Source organism: Podarcis bocagei (assembly GCF_964188305.1).
Source record: "Podarcis bocagei genome assembly, chromosome: 12".
NCBI classification, from domain to species: domain Eukaryota; kingdom Metazoa; phylum Chordata; class Lepidosauria; order Squamata; family Lacertidae; genus Podarcis; species Podarcis bocagei.
The window spans coordinates 9700800-9716556 of record NC_138137.1 but is presented as its reverse complement, the minus strand read 5'-3'; the positions used below and the strand labels follow the sequence as shown (position 1 = coordinate 9716556).

The 15757-nt window shown below is 42.4% G+C and overlaps 1 protein-coding gene across 1 annotated transcript in view; it reads right to left on the bottom strand.

The window, feature by feature from the left end:
- The window catches only part of TRANK1 (tetratricopeptide repeat and ankyrin repeat containing 1), a 50262-nt gene extending 35780 nt beyond the window's left edge, over positions 1 to 14482 (bottom strand). The window contains exons 1-3 of the mRNA XM_081164250.1: positions 14293 to 14482; positions 782 to 934; positions 322 to 451 (exon numbers count right to left, since the gene is read on the bottom strand). Of these exons, the coding sequence (XP_081020376.1) occupies positions 322 to 451; positions 782 to 933 (282 nt within the window). The 5' untranslated portion in view covers position 934; positions 14293 to 14482. The remainder of the gene's footprint in view (positions 1 to 321; positions 452 to 781; positions 935 to 14292) is intronic.
- Positions 14483 to 15757: the final 1275 nt, after the last annotated feature.

Below are 15757 nucleotides of genomic sequence, written 5' to 3'. Positions count from 1 at the left end.
GGGCGCCCCAGTGAGTGGGGGAGCTGTGCAGCTTTGCCGGCAGCCTCCCCTTTCCCTCCTCCACGCCCACCAGCTGCTCCCCGTCAACCATATGGCTGGAGGATGTGCAGCTTCCTTCCCAAGCCCCCACGGGAGGAGAGCAATCCGCGCAGAGGCTTGGGAAAAGGTCAACAACTCTAGGAAACAGGGTGGGAGACAGATCTTTGCACCACGGAGCCACGTATGCTTAAGACGGCCCTGGTAAGGGACTCTCAGGGTCATCTTGCACGAATCTCATCCATGACAGATGGCCACTCAGCCTCTACGTAGAGTACAGAATACCTTAACGTAAGCTGGATTCCACTGGAGGCACTGTCTTGCTGAGCAGAAGGCTTCTCTCCATTTATTTAAGTTGTAAAAGGCATTTGATCGGTTGCAGAGTAAAACTGCCACTTCTCGCCGTTGGGAAAAACTAAAAGATGAGAATGTGAAATGTAGTTGCGTCAAGAGAAACAGCTTTATAGTTTTACAGAACACATGAACAGATTCCCGCCTCCCTTCCTCTACAGAGAAATAGAGTAGAGGGGGGAATTGTTATACCTTATGCATTCCCTTTATTAAATCCCAACAGAACACTGCTATGAAAAGTTGAATAAAGAGTGTAAGGAAAACGGCAAATAATTACTGCAAAGATCACAGATAACTTGGTGACTGGAATCCAAGTTCAGTAGCTTCACAGAAGGAAAGCTCAAGTCTAGAAGCTAGCGCTAGACAGTTCACAGTTCTCTAAGAAAGAGCTTACCTTACTGCTTTGTGTAAATAGACCAGTACGTTTAGTGCTTCGTCATACTTTCTGATGGCAAGAGCATAGTTTCCATTTTTGAAGTCTTGATTCCCTTGCACTCTCAAGAACTCGGCGTAACTACTGGGGTCCCCAAAGCTGAAGGGATCCATTCTGACAAAGAGGAAATAAATATGCTCTGAGAGACAGCACAAAATATTTCCCTTACCCCACAGCACGAGAGCATTTTCAGTTACTTAACCAACACCGCATATATTTAAACACCAATAAAGTGCTTCTACCATCAATGATAAGCTGAAGTATTATCGGGACTATCTAGACCAGCGTTTCCCAAACTTGGGTCTCCAGCCGGTTTTGGACTGCAACCCCCGTCCTCCCTGAACACTGGTCCTGCTAGCTAGGGATGATGGAGACCAAAACAGGCCCAAGTTTGGGAAACATTGGATCTAGATCCAACATAAAAGGACACAAGGTGTCACAGGAAGGAAGCCTTTTGTAGCAGGAGCTGAGCAGAAACCTGCCCTCTCCAACTCTGGTTTGTTTTCGCCTCTTATTTTAATTGCATCTGTCTTCTACCGCCACCGCCCAAATTATTAAGGGGGTGGGAGGAGGAAACATTTTATAAATACAATTTTAGAGATCAGAAAGTTTGGCAGAGGAAACATTTTATACATACAATTTTAGAGGTCAAAAAGTTTGGCACATAAGAAGAATCCCAAAGTCCATATTAATGTAATGCCTTTATTAACCCAAACAAAATATCACAAAGTAACATGCAACCCTTTGAGCTCTGCAGAACTCTCCCATCCAGACAGATGGTAAGCAAAGCAAGAAGATGGGGCAGGGAGACTCAAAATGCCTATCTGGTGATAAAACCTTTATCCCCGTCTGCGTCTTATAAGGTTCTTAAGACTGAGGGAGAGAGGAAGTCGCAGGCAATGATATGAGGCCCTTTAGGTGCTATGCAAGTTTCAGGTTGCTGCGAATGAGAAGAGTAACAATGGGGTAAATTCCCCATCTCTGGGGCTACAAAATTAACAGCTATTGCCCAGGACTGTCGTGATCCTTAAGCAAAGCACAGAGAGTCCTCCATGGTTTCCTTCCTGTTTTTGAGCTAAGGCAATCTTCATATTAGCAAAGGTGAAAATTAATATTAGATGGTTTGCCAAGTCAAAAGAAACCAACAAGGACAACTGCGCCTAGCAGTTGAATGAAATGTTTCCTTGGAAAATAAAGCCCTGCCCTCAGGTGGTATAACAAGCCTCTTACTTCAGTTTAGGATTCAGCTGTTAAAGCAACCAAATTCATTATTTTCCTATCACAACCAGTCTTTTCCTCGCTGCCACCTCTGTAGCACCTAAAAGACCTACCTGCTCTCTCCTCCTCTCGCCTTAAGACTCTTAGAAGGTGCAGACATACCGTATTTTTTGCTCTATAAGACTCCCTTTTTCCCTCCTAAAAAGTAAGGGGAAATGTGTGTGCGTCTTATGGAGCGAATGCAGGCTGCGCAGCTATCCCAGAAGCCAGAACAGCAAGAGGGACTGCTGCTTTCACTGCACAGTGATCCCTCTTGCTGTTCTGGCTTCTGAGATTCAGAATTTTTTTTTCTTGTTTTCCTCCTCCAAAAACTAGGTGCGTCTTGTGGTCTGGTGCGTCTTACAGAGCGAAAAATGCGGTAAATGCACACACACACCCACACACATACACACCTTTTTCCTTCCCTACTTTTTTGCTGTGTTTACCATCTAGTCTGATAAAGAGTTCCGGAGTACTCAAAAGACTGGATGCTATTTTGCAATATTTTGGTTGGGCTAGTAAAGGGATTGCCTTAATATGGGCTTTAGAGATGAAACATTGGTGTAAAGGGGGGGGGGAGAGAACTCTGTCCTTTTATTTGCAGCAAAACACTGAATTTGGTTCCAACAGACTTCCTCACACTGTACAAGGAACTGGAAAACAATTTCTAAATTCAAAAAAATATTAATTTTGCCTAGTGAGCATATAAACAGTGACCAAAACAGCCAGAAGCACTCCAAAATAAACAAAAAAGTGATTAAAAATAACTGACAAAAGGTGAAAAATGGTAAGTATTCATTTACAAGTGAAAGCATGATACAAAATAAGCACAATGTATAAAAATGAGTGCAAGGATAAATAAACAACGCAATTACAATGGGGCTACTACAAGAACTAAATAAGATATAAGGCTTTGTATTAGCTGCTTCAAGTACGCAAGAAAGCAGTTATTTTCTTAGCACCCTCTTCCTCCAGTCCAGTTAAAAGCAATAGCACTAAAAAGAAATTTTAAAAATCTGCATTATAAAGGTAATTAAAAAATACAGGAAAAATTAAATGGGATTTAGCATATATGTGTGTCCCTAATATTGGGATAGACTCTGGGACTTTAGGGAATAATGCGTCCATATCTGCCAGACCTGCTGCGGACGATTGGTTTCTACTACAAGACTCCTGAGCAAAAATAATCCACAAGGATTAGAAAAATCAAAAGCCGATCAAAGAAGGAAAAACGCTAAGAAAAGCCAACATCTATGAGGCCACTTCAAAAGCACAGGCCTAGTCTTCAACTAGGATCTTCATCCAAGAAAATCAAACATATCCATTCTTAAGGAAATCAGCCCTGAGTGCTAACTGGAAGGACAGAAAATGCATCTTAAAAAGCAGAGACATCACCTTGCCAACAAAGGTCCGTATAGTTAAAGCTATGGTTTTCCCAGTAGTGATGTATGGAAGTGAGAGCTGGACCATAAAGAGGGTTGATTGCCAAAGAATTGATGCTTTTGAATTATGGTGCTGGAGGAGACTCTTGAGAGTCCCATGGATTGCAAGAAGAACAAACGTATCCATTCTTAAGGAAATCAGCCCTGAGTGCTCACTGGAAGGACAGATCCTGAAGCTGAGGCTCCAATACTTTGGCCACCTCATGAGAAGAGAAGACTCCCTGGAAAAGACCCTGATGTTGGGAAAGATGGAGGGCACAAGGAGAAGGGGACGACAGAGGACGAGATGGTTGGAGAATGTTCTTGAAGCTACCAGCATGAGTTTGACCAAACTGCGGGAGGCAGTGGAAGACAGGAGTGCCTGGTGTGCTCTGGTCCATGGAGTCACGAAGAGTCGGACACAACTAAACGACTAAACAACAACAGTCTTCAACACTTAAAGCCAGCTTGCCTCCATGGAACTGACTGAGGCCATAGCAAGAAAAATATCAATGGAGAAACACAAATGTGAGCTAAAAGTTGTAAGAGAACATCCAGAGAGAGAGAGAGAGAGAGAGAGAGAGAGAGAGAGAAGCAATCAGAAGTCTTTGAAGTCTTTGTTTTTACGTATTTTCCATAATACAACTCTTCTCATTTCAAATCTCCAGCTACGCTCCAAATTGTTCTCTTTTGTAACACTCCTGCACAATTTTAACCCTCATCAAAATGAGTCATTCTTAAATTTATGACTTCCACCAACATTCTCTACCTTCTCTGGTTCTTCTTCACTTTCATCCCGAAATCTTTCAACCTTCCTTATCAAAACCACAACGCAAATTCCACCCAGTCTCAGAATAATGACCTCGAAACCATCTGCTTTCTAGCTAAGATTGTTCCCTCCTTTCTCAGACTAATTGCCCAAAACAAAGGCTTCTCTCTCTCTCAATAGAGACAAAAATGTTCGTTAAGGAAAAATAATAATATTCTAACTCAACTAACATATCGTATAAGGTACACACTTGGACAATTATCAGATAACGCTCACCACCACAGGCTTATAGTGCCCAGTTCAAATATTATACCCCTCTTTTCACCCCCATAATTTATAACTGGGATGTTTTTCCTTCAACAGCTGCTTCCCAATTAACCAGAGATATATTGTAACTTAAACTCTGAACAGGAAGCACGTAGAATCAAAAGGGATCCAAAGATGCAAATGCATCAAAGTAATAAGATAAAGGAAACATTTGTGTAAAGGGTAAGAGATACATATTCTCCTTTTTCTTATTTTGAATTAAAATGGAGAGTAATCAGAATTTGCTCCTCCAGAGACCCCTTTGGTGCTGTTCTCAGAGAACTGTCAACCACACAGGCACAAGTCAAAGTACCGTAAGTTATAGGGCTCATCTCTCTATCTCTTTTTTTAATAATAATAATAATAATAATAATAATAATAATGATTTTAAGTTTTATACATTTCAATAATTTTACAATCATTTTAACATTTCAAAACTCGACTTCCTTTCCCCTTTCTGTGGTTCCTTAAATTTATGTTTTATATTTTCTGCATATGCCAAATTAACTTAATTTACTGATTTATTCATCTACTTTAAATATACACTCTTATAAAACTGCAAGTTATTACAATAATCCTGCCGATGTTCTTAACGGTTTACAGTTTATTTGTAAATATTCAAAAACCATTTTCATTATTTTATAAAAAGTGTGCTATCTTGATTTCTTATTTTTCTGGTGAGTTTCACCAGATCTCTCTGTTTATCTCAAAGCCTGTAGGGTAGGAATAATAATAATAATAATAATAATAATAATAATAATAATAATAATAAAATTTATTTATACCCCACCCTCCCCAGCCAAGACTGGGCTCAGGGTGGCTAACAACCAATAATAAAAATAGGTTGATTAAAATACAAATTAAAAAACAAGATTAAAATACAACATTAAAACATTAAGATGCAGCCTCTTCACAGGAGGAGAAAGGAAAAAAGAAAGAGGGAGAGGGAATCAAATTGACTCCAAGCCAAAGACCAGGCAGAACAACTCTGTCTTACAGGCCCTGCGGAAAGAAATCAGATCCCGCAGGGCCCTGGTCTCATGAGACAGAGCGTTCCACCAGGCTGGAGCCAGTGTTGAAAAGGCCCTGGCTCTCGCTGAGGCTAATCTAACTTCCTTAGGGCCCGGGACCTCTAGAGTTTTGCTATTTATGGACCTTAAGGTCCTCCATGGGGCATACCAGGAGAGGCGGTCCCGTAGATACAAGGGTCCTAGGACGTGAAGGGCTTTAAAAGTCAAAACCAGCACCTTAAATCTGACCCTGTACTCCACCGGGAGCCAGTGCAGCTGGAAAAGCACTGGGTGAATATGCTCCCATGGCAGGGACCCCGTGAGGAGTCTCGCTGCAGCATTCTGCACCCGCTGCAGTTTCTGGGACAGCTTCAAGGGCAGCCCCGCGTAGAGCGAATTACAGTAGTCAAGGATCTCATGGTGCAATGATAACATCATTTCCACTCCTTCAGCCTTCAGCATCTGCAAGTTGATCATCATGGATCCCTGAAACCATACTTTGGTGCATACAGTATATAGAACTGCTCCCTGTGCCCAGCACCACAGAAACCAGAATGGAAGGACCTAATTAACTACTTGCCACTTGGCAAGTAGCAAATTCAATAAAAGCACCTGTGGTCTCAACTGTGATATACAACAGGTTTTTTTCAACAGGGAGGTGTGGGACCATAATACCCCTTTGCACAGAATGGGCATCACTCTCTACTACTGGTGCAAGATGGCAAAAGTGAAGTTCAACAGTGAATGGCAAAAGTGAAGGCTCTCCTTAGGACTAGCTGCCAAAGGTGCATGGAAACATCTTGAGCTGTTTCCTTAAAAATAAAATAAAATCACTCTGTCTTGGGAGCTACGTAGAAAGAGGTTGCTGAAATACCAGACACCCAAAATATAATGAAATGGTTGCTGGATTTATTTTTGTTTGTTCCCAGCAAAACAAGGGGAGGACAATCTAAATATCGTGCTTTCAGGATTTATCGTAACAGAATGTCAGCCTGGAAAGCTATCAGAATCTTAAATCACCTTGCTAAAAAGTGCACAGTTGGGTGTGTTTTTTGCCAGCATACAAGAAGAAATATCACTGGCCCACCTTGTCTGTGCTTACCTGTGTTAGTTATTTGTAGCCTAAACATGGAGGGGAGCCTTTGTCAAGTTTCCCTGCCTGTCTGAACCAGCTCCAAGAATGGTAAAACAATAATCTCTCCGCTTAATAAGCCAATATACGAACAAGCATTTTCTTTACAAGCCACAATTAAACTAGGAAGCCTGTAATTAAACAGTGTTTCCATATTGTCAAAACCAAGAAACTATGGATACCAACTTCAGAACAAGCCACGCTATTAAAGGAAGGCTTGAAGTTGTGTATAATATCATGGCTTGTTCCAAAGCTGGCAACTATAGTTTTCAGCCTTGAATGGAAGGCTTTCTGGTTTGGTTGTTCATACCACAAAGGGAGGAATGAAGGGACAAAAGACTAGCTCGTTTCTCAGCTTATCAAGACGACATCTGGTTATGGCCTTAGTCACCACAGGTTGTCAGGCCAATGGCTATTTACATGCCTGCTTCAAACTCTCAAATATGGAAAATAAAGTTCATTTGTGAGTTCAAGGAGGACCCTTGCAGATATTTCACTATCCTCTGGGAAACGGATGGCAGAACACAATTCATCACTACAGGCTGGACGAGAAGGAGACAGAGGCAGGAGAAGAACTGTGAGTGGAGATGAAGATGATGGAGTTTATGGAGCTGGCTGATCTCACCGGGAGAATCCGTGACCAGAAAGAAGAGGAACACCAAGAAGATTGGAAGAAATTTAAAGACTATTTGAATAAATATTGTAATAGTAAAGATATGTAACCACTTGAAAGAATTAATTAGGATTAAATTAGGATTAAATAAATAAATAAGAAAAAGTACGATAAGAAAAGTTAGGAAATTTGATTATGACTGTAATATTGTTTTATGAAATAATGATATTGGAAACTGCTACATTTAATTACAAGGGAATTCAGATGGAAGAGATTAGAGGAAGTCAAGTAATGTGTTTATGAAGATGGATCTTAATTAACTAATTAAGTTTTAGTTTATGTGGTGATATATGGGAAGTTTGAAGTATTTTATGTTTCATATTCTTTCTTTTTCTTATTATTGTTTATTCTCTTTTTTGTTATGCTTTTGTATAAAAATTAATAAATATTATTGTGAAGGGTTTGCCCCTGGCAAACTCACCAAACCTACTGCACCTGGAACTGGGTGTGGAGAGGGCAGCTGACTGTTTAATGGGACTCCATCCACCCCGGGGCTTGCCCATAAAAAGCAAACCCGGAGGGGGAAACTAGGGTGATGCCCACAGCAACCCTTCTCCTAGCAGCACTTTTTGTGGCTGCACTGAGCCCTGGGTGGGAATTAGGGTGGGAGGGTGGAGTCTGGGAGAAAGCAGGAAGCTGTGAGGAAGGGTGCTTCCAAAGGCAAAAGAACCAATATTTATTGATACGTATTAGCAACACAGTCATGCAACTTTTTCGTATGTTGCCTGTACAGTGGTACCTCTGGTTACGAACTTAATTCGTTCTGGAGGTCCGTTCTTAACCAGGGTACCACTTTAGCTAATGGGGCCTCCCGCTGCCGCCATCGCGTGATTTCTGTTCTCATCCTGAGGCAAAGTTCTTTTTAAAAAAACAAACAATATTTTTATTAGCAATTTCAGCATAACAAAATTTCAAAACATATCATATTCATTATTCCCTCAGCTCCTCTCTCTGACTTCTCAGCACATATTATTCTCTGCATGTGAAAAAATTATACATATCCTTACATTATCTATCTAACATGTTATCAACCAATAAATTTGTGTATGTTTACTCGAAACCTGCCAAGGAGTCCAGTTCATTTTGTTGTCTTTTTAGATAATGTGTAAAAAGCTCCCATTCTTCCTTAAAGTCACAGTTGTCCTTGTCCCGCAATTTGTATGTCAATTTAGCAAGCTCTGCGTAGCTCATCAATTTTTCTTGCCATTGGGATTTCCTCGTTCTTCCATCCTTGTGCTATCAAGACTCTTGCTGCTGTTGTAGCACATCCTGGGATGGGGCAAAGTTCTTAACCCTTAAAAATCTTCCTCCTGTGCTTCAAACAAACCTGCAACTGTTCTCTTTCTGCAGTTGGACACGAGATCAGATCAGAAGAACTTTCATTTGCAACAGCCACTAACCATAGCAACAAAATAAAATACACTGAAGATAGAGGCAAAAACCTAACTAGACAAAATACATTTTGAGGGAGTTGGACACTACACATTTTGGAGAAGAGAGAGAGCAAGACTTCGCTTTTTCTAAGCCTTGCACTGGCAAATGACAGTATCTGCATCCTATTTGCAAACCAATGCATTCTGAACTGACAAAGTTTGGTGAGGATTTTACCACACACCCTTTTCAAACATTTGAACCATTTCCATTACACCCTTAGGACAGAGCAGAAGTCTGGACTAGATGTACTGAGACACACTGCTCTAGCATTTGAGGTTTTGCAAAATATTAATACATTAAGCAACCCACCCATCTAAGTTAAAATACAAAATGACAACTGCCCACAGTCCTCATAAGGCAGCCGTAAGGTCAGGGGCAAGAAAGAGTTTCCACTACCCTTCCGAGTAGTAAACAACAGCAACAACATATACTGCCCCTCATCCCCTTCAACAGAAAATTACTAGGAAATGAGTAATGTGAAGGTCCTTTCCACATGGCGTCTAAACAAAATTCATCTATGTGATCCAAAGTTTTCCATTTTGATGTTGCTAGTGTCATTCAATTTATTTTATATTTGTGATCCCAAGGGGGCTTCTCCATAGCTCAAACCCAAGCAGAGCCCAATAAAAAATACATGTTTATCTGCTTCAGAAAACAATTTGCTTGGCCTGAATTTCACCAGGAGCCGCAACGAGGACATACCGCCCAACATTTCTCCGACGAAAATAGGGATGTCCCATAACATAATGATAATTTTATTATTTACATCTTACTGAGTTGCCCCAGCCACTCTGGGCAGCGTGAAACATATAGAGAAACATCATAAAACATGAAACTTTTTTTTTAAACTTCCCTATACAGGATTCCCTTCAGATGGTTTGGGTGGGGGGTGGATGACTCCATACCCTCCTACAATTTCTCCAGTGAAAATAGGCACAACCTAAGGAAAAGCGGGACATTCCGGGATCAAATCAGAAACAGGGACAATTGGAGAGTCTGCGAGGAAGAAGATCGCGCCCTCTGTTCACCACATCCATGATTATATTGTCACTCTGATGTGCTTGTTTACACACAATTGTGCATTTTACTCTGGCAGGCTTTTGTTCAGTTGTTTTATTTTTATTTTTAACTGTACAACCCTCTCCAAAGGAGGATTTGGAAAATATTTCAGATGAACCAGCGCCAATATACCGTATTTTTTGCTCTATAACACGCACCCGACCATAACACGCACGTAGTTTTTAGAGGAGGAAAATCCGTAGGAATGCCACCCGTAGGCATTCCCTCCATAACACGCACAGACATTTCCCCTTACTTTCTAGGAGGAAGAAAGTGAGTGTTATGGTGCAAAAAATACGGTAATTATGTGCCAGGGTAATGCAAATTCTGCATGAAGAAAACCGGGAATATAATTTAAGAAAACTTGCACAAACGGGATCCAAAGAACAGTACCAGCCATTTATGTAGACCTTTGCCACATTTCTCAATCAACAGCCCTTCACGCTACATGGAAACTGAGATTCTCAAAAGCAGCTTGAGACACAGCAGTTCTTTATCTTACACAAGACATTCTGCTACTGCAAACAGCTATGCAATGTGAATTAAGTGCTACAGTAATCTTGCTCAACCCCACTCTGTCTTTGGAAATTTATTGGTTAGCCCTTATTTATCCACACATTCAAATGAAAGCAGGGGCCAGCAGAAAGCTGAAACTTCTGTCCTGTTCAACCATCCCACATAGAATTTGCGTGAGAGGACTGGCAGAGATGATCGGCAGAATCCGAGACCAGGGAAGAGAGACAGTGGAAGAAGACTGGAAGAAATTTAAGGACTATCTTAGGAAACATTGTAAAATTATTGAATGTTAGAATGACGTGGGTTTAGAAATTATGTGGTTTCTAGCTGTAATGATAAAGTAAAAAGAAAAGAAAGTCTAAAAATTTAAATGGATAACAAGGGAGAGGATTTGCTGAATTAATAATTGGAAATTGGAATACAGAAAGGGGAGGTATGAGGAAGTCGGGGAAGTAAGTTACAAGAAAATAAGGGATTGAAATTATACTTGTTTTTGTTTCTTTCTTTGTTTTTATTATTGTCTTGTTTGTTATTATATAATTTGTGAAACTTCAATAAAAAACTTTTTTTAAAAAAATAGAATTTGCGTGAGAATCGTAAGGGAATTTAAGGGGAGGGAAGGAAAACATAAAAGGACCCAGGGCATAGTCAAAACTTCCTTCTGGGCATGGACTGATGTAAGAAGTAGCAAAAAATGAAGTTGCAAGAACATGAAAGTGGCTCACTTACAATATCAGGAAAATCATAAAACGCAACAGGAATACACTGAATTGCAACTGGGTCTAACAGAGACAATACAGATATAGCGGCAGTTAAAAATATATATATTAAATCTTGATCACTAAAATATAACCGAAAATTGTCATTTAAAACCTTAATCATTTTAGTAGTACAGCTTGTTCCCTAAGTTTTATGGCAGTCGCACACAATTTGGCCACCCTTAGCGCGATCTCTAGATCCTTGTCCTCTACCAGGAGTTTTAGACATTGAAGTTCGGACCCATTTGGAGATTTTTGTATAACACGAGTGATAAATACCGAGAGTATATCCCCGTAGAAACGGCAGTGTAACAAGACATGAGAGAGAGTTTCTACCTCCCTCAAGCCGCAGGGGCAAACTCATTCCGTGTATGGTTTACCCTCGAATCTGCCCTGCAATAAGGCAGATGGTAGCACGTTGAATCCAGCAAGGGTAAATGACGGTCTGTATTCGGGTATTTGTAATTTTGAGAAATAATTTGCTGGGGTAAATCCTCTCCCACTATCTTTTATTGCTGGGTGTTTAAGTCACCTGTATATTAAGGGAACTTGATTCTTCACAGTATAAAGCAGTTAACATTGGTTTGCTTCAGGCTTGTTGGTTGACTAAAAGGTCAGTATGGTAGGCGGCTTCTGGACAGTGCTATCGCACTTTAAACTAAAGCAGTAAAGACAACCGTAACATTTTTCAAAATGCCCTTGCTTTAGATAAGAACAATCTGCCTGCAAACAACAAGTAGGAACAAAACTGTGCGGTTTTCCACTTCCATGCCAAATCTTAGATAATATTCAATCCCTGGAGGATCCAGCGAATGGTTACTAACATTGTTTGGCTTGACTGCTTGTTTTCCAATGAAGATTTTTACTGCTTTGTTATTGGCAACATTTTTTTTCTGCAGCAATGCCAAGGATTCCCAGTTGCTTCTATACAGGAACACATTGCTAATGCAATTATTAAAGAGCTAAACTAACTTGGTCTAAAAGAAGCCAACTCTCCAAACATGCACTCTAGTTTTTCAGTTTTTATAATGGTGCTATAAAATGCAAATAAAAAAATTCCAAGTTCATCTCCGCTTGAAGAAAGGCTGTTCCAAATTCAAAACCAAAGCCCTTGAGAAAAACATATCTTAAACAGGATTGACTGTCCTAAGCAGTCAATCTTTTTTGGAAACAGCTTTACTTACAAATCTTTAAAAGTTGCCAGAAAGGTTTAGGTAATTGTTCTGAGTGCAAGAAAAGCAGAGGGGTTTTTTAAAATGTTGACTTGATAACAATCACACCACTACTATTTCTAGGCTGGTTAAAATGTTCGCTATTAAAATAAATGTATAGTCTTTTCTTCTTTGGAAGTCATACTTTGCACTTGCAAAACACGGCCCAGTCAAGGTTCAAAGGAACAACAAAGGGAATTCAAGGATGGGGGAAAGGGAACAACTTCTGTAACATGCCTTACGATTTCAGAAAGGAGGGTTCAGGGAAGCAAAACTCTTGCAAAATCTAAAGAGAAAGGAGAAGTTGCCTCTCTGCCCTGTTTTCCTCAAGGAAAAGCGTATGACATGCAATGGAATTGGTGATGCAGGTAACATTTAATTTCTAACGGACATGGTACAGACTAGAGACAGAATACTGTGGAACTGTATCTATACCAGCATGAGTTTGACCAAACTACCAGCATGAGTTTGACCAAACTGCAGGAGGCAGTGGAAGACAGAAGTGCCTGGCGTACTCTGGTCCATGGGGTCACGAAGAGTCGGACATGACTAAACAACTAAACAACAACAACAACAACAACAACAACAACATATCTTTAATGACTACTTCATGCGTCTCATAAAATGAGCTCTGGCCTACAGTAAACGTGACAGCCTTTTCAAAAGACACCAGATTCCATGCTAGTTTTCAAAATGCCCTCCATCCTTCTTTGAAAACTGCATTTAGCGTGCTAGCAACTTCTCAGTTCTCAACAGACTTTCAATGCCCCCTCCCCAACAAAGGCCAACTCAGAGGCTTCACAAAGTTGCACAGAAACCAACTACTGTGGATAGTCTAAAAGGGGCACTTCATTTTTCCTGGACCAGCTTCTGGTAGTTTGCAAGCACGAGGGTTGGTCGAAGCTCTCATACTTATTTTTTTATTTCCAGGACAACTATTCTGAAATAGCCAAGCCACCAACATTAGTCAATTGGGTCAGACGTCACCACCAACGTTTATGTTCATTTTCCTACGAAGGATGTGTACACACTTCCTTTTACTCTGGTTTTGGAGAGCAGACTACACAAGTGGAACCGAAATACTGTTTCAATGCATACGCCTCCAAACCAGTTTCAATCCAAGTTGAAAGAAAAAACAGTCTAGGTCTGAAGAGGACATGTTCTCTCAAGTGTGATCCTGTAACAATACCCAGATCTGTTCTCTCTCAGTGTGTGCCTTTCAAAGCAGGAGGCAAAAAAAATTTGACCCGGCAGTGCAGGAAGTTATGCTTCTTACAACCTACGCTGGCGATCAATGAGGCAACTGCCAGCCACTTTTCTGCAAGGCAAGGGCCTAATCTTTCGCTCGCCGGATTATGTTGGACTCCAATTCCCATCAGTCCTGGCCAGTGGTCATGGATGATGGGAGTTGTAGTCCAACAAATATGTGAAAAGCAGCAGGTTTTAGCCACTCCAGCCCTGCAGAAACACCCAAAGAAACCTGTGGGACCATGCCCGATTCCTTTGGTCCGCTTGTTTGCTTGCCCTCTAGTTATACTTAAAACCCGACTGAACTTCCCTGCCGCCCATGACTCACAGCTGTTGGCTGTGCATTTCCGCACAGAAATTAAACCAATTACCAGGGAGCTCCAGGGAACTTAATCTCGAAAAGGATTGCACCCTGAGGCTCAGCTCTTACGCGAATCCTGCAACCCAAGGAAACGCAAACCCCAAACATTTCTCCCACCCTAACAATGGGCGTGCAGGATTAGGGTTTACGTGGCAAAAATTTAAAAAGTGACGAGGGGAGAGGCGGAAGCCATGCAAACCAATTGCTTCCATTGCCCCGGGACAACACACCCGCGCAAGGAAACGCTGCTTCCGATTTTGGGGCCAGTTCGTTTGCTAAACACAAAACATGCCCCGTGCGCGCATGCATATACATACGTTTATGCAAAAAGACGCGCCTCTCCTTCCTTTCTTCCTGGACTGGAAATAACCCGGCGGCCCCCCAGGCAAGGCGGCGCGCGGCGCTCCTCGCTGCTTTAAGGCGCGCGCGCCCGGCCAAAGCGGGAGCTGCCGCCGCTCAGCTGCTGCGCATCAGCAAAGCCAGCCATCCTGCGAAGGCGCGCGCGGGTGGGCGCAGAAGAAGCGCAAGCCGCGGGCCAGCCCCGCCCCCGCAACGTCATTTCGGGGAAAGGGGCGCTTCCTCGCAGGCAGCGTGTTTCCTTTCGGCGAAAGCGAAAGCGAATATGAAGCTTTCCCCAGTTCCGCCGACGCGTCTCCGCCTTCCAGCGCAGCGCCTGGGAGCTGGGTGCACAGCTGTCAACTTACAGATTTGAAAATAAGGGACCAGCAGCCTCGAAAATAAGGGATCAGCAGCCCAAATAAGGGACTTTGCTTAGCTTATACAGAAATTCACCACTGATGGAGCCAGGCTGCTTAGGCTGTGACTGACTGTGTTTTGCAGGGGGTTGGACTAGATGATCCTAAGGGTCTACGACTCCCACCAAAGAAGAGGGGCAGACAAAACTGATGAACGACGCCGCGATGGCAAAGCTTACAGGCAGAATTAGAAACCAGGAAGAGGACCTCTTTAATAAAGAATGGGGAAAGTTTATAATTTAGTTGAAAAAGCTATTGCAAAGTGTTACATACATTGGTAGGATCGACAGAAAACTTGTCGTAAAAATTTGAACGATGGCTGGACAAATGATTTATTAAAATAGAGTTATGAAAGGGATGCAGAGGGGGAAATCACTACATTAAGATGCTGCACTGGTTGGAGGGGATGCTAAGCAGCACGTCGGGGCTGCCGTCCTGGCGCGAGGAGTTCCATCGGCCCTTCCCCGCCTGAGAGAGGGGGCGAGGGAGGGAGACTCTTGCCCACGCTGCCCGCAAGCCCGGCATGAGGCGGTTGCGGCACGGCGGCGGTGGCTGAAGCGCCGCCCTTCTGCGTCCCTCCCCATCCCCTCCTCTTCCTCCGCCCTCAGGCTTCCCCTGGCAGCGCGGCGGAAGTCTTGCAAGAGAGTGGTTGCCTGCCCGCCCGTCGCCACCCGTCTCCTCACAACGTGCCCCTGAGGGGGAAAAGGGAGAGATGGAAACGCGGCAGCTTGTGCGTGCTCTCTCTCTCATGGCGGAGGACCCCAAGCCGCTGCTTCCCTCCCAAGCCAGGCGAACATGAAACCCGGGAAATTTAAGGGACATCATCAATAAGGGACAGCAGTGGGACACGTTGCTGGGATAAGGGAGTTTCCCACCAAATAAGGGACAGTTGACAGCTATGGCTGGGTGTAAAAAGTCGGTTTCTAGTCTGACCTTCCACCCTGTCTTTTGCCTGTCTCTCTCGTCCAGGGTTCCCTGTCTCAGAAGCAAATTGCATTACTGACACAAGAGAGATTTTTCACCTTTG